Genomic DNA, 10,876 nt, shown 5'->3' with positions numbered 1-10,876 from the left:
AGTTAACATAAATTTGACACGTGAAAAGATTAAAAAAATAATAACATATCAGTATTATGTTAATTTTACATTGAAGTAATAATCAAAACGTCGTAACACAAGAAAAGTTCTACATTTTGACGCACAATTTTTTACTGTGTATGTACATGTCACACATAGCACAAAAAGAAGATTACAAGATTTATTATAACATTGAGGGCACAGTTGTACAATTTCGTGATAGCGTAATATGTTTCCGTATAGAGTGATTAAAAGTATAATCGAGCAATAAGAACAAGTGTGTGTACAATTGTGTTAGGAAATACAATGTTATTTAAGCGACATTAAGAGACACTGGTTCTAGCTATTCACATTAAATTGTTGGGAAAAAAAAAGAGGACTGAAATCACAATCGGGTAAATTGCGATAAAACTCATTGTAATATAAAAATGAGATTAACATCGAAGTCGCGTACCAATTACAATTTCGTACAATAGCGTGATGTCTTCCCGTAACGATTAAACGTATGCAATGGAGCAATAAGAACAAGTATAACGATTATTAAGTAAATGTAAGGTTTTTTTTAGCACATTGAAAGATACTGTTGCTATCTATTCACAGAAAATTGTTAAGAAGATTGCAATCGGATAAAGTGCAATATAAATTATTTTACGTAATATAAAAAAGTGTAATTAACTTATAATTCCTTAATGATTCCTCTATCGCTTTTATCGATATTACATTTACGAGGCAGCAAAATATGAAATAATTATTTAAAATCCGACATGTTACATTTTTATTTTAACACAGATGTATGTAAAGAGAGAAAGAGAGAGAGAGAGAGAAAGAGAGAGAAGAGAGTGCTACATTAATGATATAAAAATCATATAAATAACATAATCATATTTAATTAACCGTATTAAGTAAAATATATGTTTTCTATCTTTCTCATCTGATGGCTAATGTTATTAAGTAAAGAATAATATTATTAGCCAATCACAGTGCGAGAAAGACGGAAGAAGCACTTTATTTGACCAAATTAATGTTATTAGGGAAGAAGAGGAGACAATAAAATTGGATAGCTTCATCTAAAGAAAATCCACAGAATTTTTTCTACAGCTACGTCAGATATCTCTTCGTTTAAAATGTCTTCGTCGTTTTTTTTTTTTTTACATTTACAAGTGGAGCGTGGACTGTCGAAACAGCGCAGATGACATTAATTCTACAGCAAATTGTAATCGAAAGAAAAAAAAAAGCTTTCAAAATGTTCGTCATTGTGCTTGACTTTTATGTATGTCAACAATTCGGTTTTACTTTTCAACACTCACGGAAGTCATACACGGCGATGACACGGACATTTATCAAGAGAAAACCGTGTCGTGTTCTCACTAAATTAACTTCTTGATAACTGAGCGTATTCCGCAGAGCAAAAACACGGCCAAGTTTTTTTCTTGACAAATGTCCATATCATCGCCGTGTATCATTTATTGCTGAGAATATTATTAGAATGTAATAATAGAAATCTCTGTATAACTTATTAGCTTTTTAAGGTATTGTACTGTAAAGGTTTGTACAATACGCAAAAAAAAAAAAACAAAGTCAATAAGTCATGCAATATCTTTACTTGCTTTTTATTATTGCATTCCGATAATGTTCTGTCCGACAAATAAGATACAATATTCTTTCAATCGTTAATTTCAATATTTAAAGTAAACGAAAGGCAAAACGGGAAAAAACAGTCCGCGCTCTTTAAAAAATTTGTGACTCGTTCTACTGGATCACATTTTGATCTTCTTCTGCCGTATCTTTGCCCAAATCGGGAAAGTATCTCAGGCCAAGTGTCTCGTTCGGTTTTCTCCCAAACGCGACCGATTCTCCCAGTGACTTGCAGCATCGTTTTCCGATGCCGAAGTTGAAGGGATAATTGCGCTTGTTTTCCATTAGCTCGTCCAAATTATCGTCGCGAGCGCGATAGCCATCCATGTTGTCGATCGAGAAATTGTCCAGATCCAGGGAGTTGTATCCATTTCGTTTCCCTATCCCAAATCTGTAATCCCTGGGGCGCTTGCCGATGCCAAACGAGAATTGTCGGGATCTCTGCGAATAAAATTTCCATACGTGCAAAATACGGCATATGTATATATATAATAATTACCTAAAAATATTCTTATAACAAATTATTGTTTTTATAACAAATTGGTAATAAATGTTTATATAAAGTTTAGGTATAATTTATGCAAATTATTGCTTTATATTGTTATAGTAAAATATTACAAGTGGCGCTTTTGTGTAACACTTGACGTTCTTGAATTATTTTTTAATAACAAAGAAAATTATTGAAGAACATTTCATTTATCTCTAGAACTCACTTTATCGTCGTTATTATCAGCCCATCTTTTTCCGAGACCGAAGTTATATACAGGCAATCTTTTATATTCGGGAACATAAGCGTACGCTCTTTTTTCGTTTGGTCTTTCCGAATACAAGTTGTTCGGAATATGTAAAGAAGAAGATGGGGCTTCTTCTATCGCCGCTACCGATAGTCCAATTACACTTAAAAAGTAGAATAACGGAATGCTTGTAACTACGAGGCAAGTTTTGGTCTTCATTCTGCTTGCGAAGATCTGAAAGCACAAAGATCATGTGGAACTGTAATTAAGAATCGGTTACTGAAAAAATGGCAAAATGGCATTTTGTTTCTCTTGTCAGTAACAACATGTGAAATTTTGCAGCTCACTGTTCATAATGGAATTTTTAAAATCGTAGAAATTCGCACGGAACTCGGTCACCTTTATCGAAACTACGACGGGAAATTAGTTTTATCAGAGTTCAGCTTTGCAATAAAGAGAGAGAGAGAGAGAGAATTATACATGTGACATTTTGCACGTACTTATTCTCTGATGAGATGAATTCCCATAATCTGCAAGATAGTTTCTTCAAACTCATACAAAAAATTTGCGCGATACTAAACTACTACTTTGTTGATTCGAAAAGTCTTATAACACCATGTGTATTATAACATATGTTTTAATAATAATAAAAACGTATTATTTGCAACACAGAAATTATCCTTTCGTCAACGTAAAGGACAATTACTCTTGTATTTATTTTGAAAAATCTCGTAATGTGTCACAGAAACTACGTTAATGCAACACTCTGCGTGCGAATTTTATGGTTCTTTCGAAGCGCAAATGCACGCAAATGGACCTCTGCCATGTAAAAATAAAATGAAGACTTATTTACGACTGGCGAGGGATAAATGCCGCTGCAGTAGCTTCTACTATTTCGAGGCTAAGAGGTGTCGCGTCGACTTTACGACATGGATTCCAACAGCAGTATTGCTCCGGTCTTCCGTAAAGTACTGTCACTATCACGAGACTCGAATTTCAGTATTAAATCTAGATAAAATCAAGAGTACTTGATTTAGTTTTTCCGTCATTTTTTTCCCACGAACACTCTTTCGCCGCTTTTGTTTTTTTATATGAGATACAAAATCGACGGAGTATGTGTGTGTGTGTGTGTGTCAAGAGATTTTATTTTATAACCGAGAACTATACGTATGTCGTCATATTTTTATTTTATTAACAAGCTCGCGCGTCATCTGCTGCAGACATTTTTTTCTCTTCGAGGTACTTGCATTTTTATCTCGATTCAAAAATAAAATAAACGCCACATAGCACACGTCCCGGCAAACGTAACAGAATACAACTGCTGTATAACATGGAAGTAACATTTAATATAATTATTGTTATTATCAGTATTGCAGTTATATTGCCGTCTGTTATATAAGTCTGTCATAAGTATTATATATTCTTTTGTTATTTATCAGTTGCAACAACATTTTTTTATATTACATTACAGTTACAATTGCGTTGTGAGCAGTAACGCTGCCGTCAGGCATCTGCTGTTCCCGAAGTAAAGTTTTATTGAAACTCAAATATATAAAGCGGTTTAACACCGACACTCAGTGGACTAAAAGAAAAGTTTTGATCCGTTTCTAAAGTATCTAAAAAAAACAAACATTTGATAACACGTTATATTACTGTTATAAAACTAAACAATTTTCAGTGAGTGGAAAATTATACGTACACGTTACGTGTAATATTCTCGTACGTTACATGTAATTTCTTTAAATTATCTGCTACATTCTGTTACATTGCGACAATATAATTACCGCATATCAAGCGACATATACAAAGCATCAAGTTGACAAAACAAATACACAAGAGATAAATATTTTGCTGTACTTTCTATCTTATACATATCTCTTATTTATGTCTACATTTATGAAATAATAACCACAAAGTCTTGCACAAACCCGCGGCAATCATTTTACGTATCCGTAATTAATGGTTACGCTAACGAATCGACTGAACTTACGAAGGTTTCGCTAATATAAACAATAAGAAGCTGAAATCAGAAAACACAATATAACGTAAAGACAAAGTGGTTGCGTGCAAATTATCCTCACTCTGTTTTTTTCTGACTTGTAAAGTCCGACGCGGTGCAAATAGCACAGTTGCAGCCACTCGATACATTGCGCAAGATATTAATGCGCATATCTGAGAACATGTTTTAATAGAACCAAATAAGAGATGAAGAAACGGTGAGTAGTCTCGTGCGATCTTACGTCACTATAGATCGCTCAAACTGAAGTCCTCCAAGGGCAGTCCGTTTAATATTTGATGAAATCCAACAGATTACGATCCTCTTTCATTCCGCTTGGTCACGCCGTCTTTGAATGGGCTTAAATGGATGTGTAGAAAAGTATGTGATTGACTAAAGTACAGATAAAACTGAGAAAGAGACCTTTAACTCTCTCTCTCTCTCTCTCTCTCTCTCTCTCTCTCTCTCTCTTTCTCTTTCTTTCTCTTTCTATCAAAAAAAAGTAATAATCAAAAATTACTTTTAAAAATAAAACACAACACCCGCATGTGATCTTTTGCGTTGTTTATCGATGTGAAATATGTTCGTGGTTAAATTTGCACAAGCGCAATTAAGCTGATATTTCTTGATCAAATTAAAATAGCAAGTCCCACGCGCAATTTGCAACATTTAATTCCAGCGGATTGTCGATTCGAGTTAAAGCATGAAATTAAAATGGCAATCACATTAGGGAAAAAGCGGTGTCCGCGAGAAGCGCAATAAACGCTTCTCACAACCTGATCCGAGTCGGCTTGTAGATAATTACCAGTGAACGAGAGCCACGATATGCTATGTTTATTTAAAAAAAACAACCAACATTTATTTTAACACACAATTTAGAATTTTCTTTTATTACATTAGTTTTGTGGTAACCGCCACACTGCTGTAGAGTAGCGACAGAGCTGACCGCTAAAATTGTTCCGATATTTATCGCGAACTGTGTAATCTCTCCGATAATGGAATTGGATGTTATCGCTAATTTTATTTTGTTGCGCTGCAAACACAAAAGTGTATGAAAAAACTGGAAACATTTTCGTGAACAGAAATGCAGAGATTTCTGGTTGTATGTATATGTCGTACTTAAAGCCGAGAAGCCACTGCTCGGTCGCAACAGGTGCCTCTTTGTTTCTTCTTTTTGCTAATTGCGGTTTTACTTCTCTCTCGCGAGCATTTACTTTCATAAATGACTTTATTTTCGATTGGCGATAACGTGCGAGTTACTCCGGGCGAGTTTTTGTCGACTTAATCAATATTAAACTTTGCGCTCTGCACAAGTTTTCTAAATAAATAATATCTTTTTTCTGTCAATAATATATTTTTCAATAACATATCTTTTTTAATTGATTGACCTATGTCACGGAAAATGAATAACTAGTTTTTTTTTTTTTTTTTTCATTACGTCGAAGCTTGCTATATATACGCTCTCTCTGTCGTATATCTTATACCAACTCCGAGAATGTGCGGGATTCGATCTGATCAGTATGTATGTGAGAACATTCGAAAAATGATTCAATTTTGCATTCATGACACTCGCATGTACGTTCGAATATAGTGATGCAACTTGGTGATAAGTTTTATATATATGTATATGTACCATATTCTACAATTCTCTCTCACGAAAAACAATCTATTACAGGCTTTCATATTATATATTTTTATATGAATATAAATATGCATGTCTAGGAAAATTGCTATTTCGTGTCAGAAAAATATTGTTTCCTCCTTCGATAACGAGACTACATCGTAGTGTGTTCGCTTCCTTTATATTTTTCTTCTCCCATAACTAGAAAGCTTACTACTTAGCTGTCACTCAAGTTGTCCGGAATTGTCTCAAAGATTATTCGACCTTCCGAATAGAAGTTTCCCTAATGCATTTCGCAAACAGAAATTCTGAACACGTGTGTGACAAGTGGTCGTTGAATATTTTATTACACAACAAAAGAAAGAGAACACAATACCGTCATACAGAAATAAAAGCAACTTTTGTTTGTCGATGTGCTTATAATAAATAAAAAAATAAACAAATAACAGAATAAATTAAATACGAAAACAGAGAGAAATAATAGTTTTATTGTTTTATTTACTTTAACAAACAAAAACTTAAACAAATCTTAAATTTCACGCAGTTTCTCTGTGTTTTCACGCGTTGTGGTAAACTCAACGAGAAAACTTTATTTTTTTATGAAAGTACTAGTCAATATAATCAAAATTTACAATAGCGTATCTTAAATGTCTAATTTTTAATTTAATTAAATTAATTGCAACATATATTCGACATCTATGCAAACATTAATTTACGTTAATGTCACAGTTCAAGAAGTTTATGTATACTAAGTAGCTTATTGCCAAATCTGATATGAACGACAGCGTGCGTAGGACTCATATTTGTACGCCACCGTAATAATACTGCTAAAATATGAGTTAATATGTCATGCAATTAGAGTGAAAACTATTTATTACATTTTAATGGAAAATTTAATGTTTATACGTCAAGCGAACAGCTTAACCTTATGGAAATAATTATGTGTAACTTCTATATAAAAGCTTAATATAATTTGAATGCAAGGTTTGTTTAAATCAAGAAATAACGTGAAGTAGGGGTAAACAGTATAGTTGTTGGCCTCCCAACAGTAATTGGCCATGTAGTAAAGAAGTAATAAATATAAAAAAAATACTATCATTATATTCTAAATTATAAACATTTTAATATTAATTAAGTTTTTCTGCTCCGAATAAAAGTAATATTATAGTATTTAAGAAGCTCAAAAACTTATTGTTATACGATAATCATTGACCAACTGGCCAATCACTGTTTTTAAGGTTATGAAAACCATATGACAGTCATTGGCCTCTTATTTTGAGTTATAAATACAAATGTAAGTAGGTTTGTTAGTTTTTAATGTGTTATAAATAAAATATTCATTCCTATATTTTCATAAGTCAAAATAAAAACTTTATTATGATAACTGTTATGTAAACAGATACTAACAGAACTCATATGGCCAATAACTGTCTATTTTGACTATAGGAAATATTTTATCAAATTTTGAACAATTTTTCAAATTTTCTAATAAATTTATTAGTTTATTTGCGATTGTTATAGTTTGTTTGAGCTAGTAGTACTGAAGATTTACTTCAAGTTATTAAATTTAATTTTATAATTTACTCTATATAGCGCAGTTTTCCTTAAGTGGCCAATCACTGTATCTCTTACCCCTATGTGACACAATTAATATTATGTGCACGATGTATTAAACAGCAAAATTCTTTTACGTTGTCTCTCGTCATACGGTATCACAATTATGTGTCCAATAAAGTTTGTTATCACTATTATTATTTAAAAATAGAAATTATATTGCGTTAATACACATTTTGTTAAGACTGAAAATTAATTATTTTTTAAAATGATACAACACGTCTTTTCACAGAGAAAGATACCGGGTAAAAAAAATTCGCGCAGCAGCGATTTTCTCATAATCTCTCGAAATTTCCCTTCCTTCATCAGTTTATAGATTATATCATGGCATGACACGACATCTCCTTTTGGAATTCTGATGACGTGAGGCGCGGACAATAGAATGGAACTTCAACCTCACGTTAAATGAGCCAGAAGCCTCGGTCGATCTACGAGACGAGATTGGCGATATTCGATCCGATCGATGATCTTTCGCGCGGGATTTTTTATGGTCTATTGGGCGTGTTTGTTCGCGCGCGCATCAATCATTCATCGCACTCAAAAAATCATGTCGCAAGTATTACAATTACATAGCGCAGTTTAGATAAATAAAGACATTTCGTAAAAGAGAGAGAGAGAGGAGCAATATTTAATCACTTAATAATTTTAATAAATATTTGAAAAACCCGTGTAATTATTCATATAATACTGTGTCAACTCTCATATAAGAGTCGAGATTATATCGATCTTTCTAACAAAATTTGATTTGTCGTTTTTGTAATATGTATTTATTCTATCTCTTGTTGAATTTCTTCTATATATCTTTTATATTTCTAAGAAATCTTCTATATATCTTTTGTATTTCTTTTATATTAGTTTGCGATGAAATTCCGGTAACAATAGATACACATACACACACAACTGGATTGTACTGTTGAATGATAGTGTAGCAAAGCTCTTTTTCTGCGATGATTTATTTTATTTGTAATCTTGTATATTGTTTTTTTTTTGTTTTTTTTCATTACTTTTATTGTCATTTATCGATGATATTGTGAGTGTATTTTTGTATTTAAATTTTTGGTTTATATTCTCATAAAGATTTTAACAAGCTTTTGTTAGAGAGCAATTCATCAAAAAAATATAAAACAGAATTGCAAAACCGATTCTAGTATTTTATGTATATAGAATGTGTTAAGTAAAATGCTGACTGCGGTTAAATAAATGCATATCTTTAATAGTTTTGTTTAAAACAAAATACACATAAGATGTGTAGCGTGTGTGTGTGTTTTTCTAAAAAAATTGTCTAATTCAATTACACAGATCTTTACACATTCGTTTGAGTTTTGTTTTGTATTTGTGCGCTTTTGTAATTGTGTTATCAAAACTTTTAACGTGTAAAAATCATATTTAAATAAAAAAGCTGCAGCACTTGAAAAACAAACATGGAAACTCGAAACAAATTGTTTACAAATGTTTTTTTTTTAACATTTTTATTTCCGCGCAATAAATCGAGAAAGTTTCACAAGAATCTTACGTTTATTTGACGTGACTGAAAAGAAACTTGCGTAAGTCATCCTGAAATTCTCAGCGATTTTGTCCTTTCCCCGCATTCTTTTCGCATTCTTCAGTCTCTCTCTCTCTCTCTTTCTTTCTTTCTCTTTTGAATGATAAGGATAAACAGAAAAGTCTGCGTTTGAGGACAACGCTGACTATTTAAGTAATATAACACTATTTTACTTTCCTATCTTATTTCACCTTTCGTGCTTTCACATCTTAATCGAAGTTTAAATATTTACAGTAGTAGACTAGCTTTCACTTTAACCTCGTATTATCGAAGTAGAACCTCGCGTTTTTACACAGGCACGACGTAGGACGTAATGCTTCTTTAATTGAGTTTCACGGTAACGGTCGAATTTAGAGAAAAAATTTTTAGCTAGGTGTCACGTTTCAATACGACACCTAGCTGACAATTCTTTTCAATATATAAGTTGTTTTTATCTCAATGTACATCCTTACTTGTTTGTTTCGGTGAAATAATTGGGAAATCAACTTCGAAATTGCTTCTCATTTAACTTGCATGATACAATTCTGCACAGGGAAAGTTGGAGAATAGTCAGGATTACATCACGTAGCGCGTGCAATTCGCACACACGCAAAGCTCATTGTGTATGTGTACTAACAAACACCGGAAGTCTATCGGAATCTGATATCGTCAGATTACAGAAAGCCGAGGCCCTTTTCTCTCGTCCCGGCGGGATATCTGTCTAACTGTTCGAACGTAGTAAAGGATAGCCATATCCCTAATGTGGCACAAATGTCTATTCTTGTTTTCGCCGGAACCATCGTATCCGGCAGCAAAATTAGCCCTTCTTTCCGCACTTCAAAGAATGATTCACTTAATTAAAAATCAAGGCGAATTATTTTCACGTCACAGAACTGTTTTTCTTTCAGCTACATGTCTATGTAGTTCGGAGAATTCAAGAAGAATTTCAAAAAACTAAATTACAAAAAAAATTCAATTTGTTATTATCTTCTGTATATCCTTTGTGACATCTCGTTTCTTTCAACTAGTATTCGCATTAACGTTACGCTCTTCCAAACAAGATTATTCTAAACGACAGTGAAATCGTCAGGAACTTGCGCGAACATTTCTCTTTGTTAGTTTCTGGTGCTATTAAATTTGACGTGGCATGAAGCTTAAAACACTTTTAAACTTTGTGAAGTAGGCTCTTTTATATATTCGTACCTTTGAACACCGGAGATGGCAGATATATACTGCAGACGTACTGAAATAAATTATTCCGACCTTTTCATCGTTCTCAGAAACGGCAACTGTACGAGACGTGTGTGAGCCAGAAATATTGCTATTCCTTTTCCCACATATAACTCGCTATAAATTTATGCAGTTTTATTTTTTCTTTTTTTTTCATACATATATCTGCTTGTAAATTTATTGTTTCGAAATGTGCTCCAGTAAAGCTTCCGAATTTCACAGTGTTTTAAATTAAAAACATTTTTAAAAAAATTTTTTCTCTAGTAATAAAATAACCCTTTAATTACTTACTTTTCGCGCGCGCTTAAATTTACGCGGACATTTTACGCAATATCGAAGTTTTAATTGAAGACTTAGTTGCACGGCTTAAATGCGCGGTCGCTTTAATCATAAATGTCGATATTGAGTGAAATCAATACTTGTCTTTCCACGTTTCTGTCTTGCATCTTCCGTTTTGATAAACGACGCTTTCCCGATAACATGTTTACTTTATGAACGTCTATATTACACAGTAAAAAAAAAAA

The 10,876-nt window shown here is 32.7% G+C and overlaps 1 protein-coding gene across 1 annotated transcript in view; it reads right to left on the bottom strand.

Moving 5' to 3' along the window:
* Positions 1–1,136: 1,136 nt before the first annotated feature.
* The window catches only part of LOC109856842 (allatostatin A), a 20,426-nt gene continuing 10,686 nt past the window's right edge, over positions 1,137–10,876 (bottom strand). The window contains exons 2-3 of the mRNA XM_020432579.1: positions 2,349–2,603; positions 1,137–2,076 (exon numbers count right to left, since the gene is read on the bottom strand). Coding sequence (XP_020288168.1) covers positions 1,750–2,076; positions 2,349–2,588 — 567 coding nt within the window. The 5' untranslated portion in view covers positions 2,589–2,603 and the 3' untranslated portion in view covers positions 1,137–1,749. The remainder of the gene's footprint in view (positions 2,077–2,348; positions 2,604–10,876) is intronic.

Source organism: Pseudomyrmex gracilis, unplaced genomic scaffold (assembly GCF_002006095.1).
Source record: "Pseudomyrmex gracilis isolate BER0280 unplaced genomic scaffold, ASM200609v1 scaffold_0, whole genome shotgun sequence".
NCBI classification, from domain to species: Eukaryota; Metazoa; Arthropoda; class Insecta; order Hymenoptera; family Formicidae; genus Pseudomyrmex; species Pseudomyrmex gracilis.
This window is presented reverse-complemented; position numbering and strand designations above follow the sequence as displayed.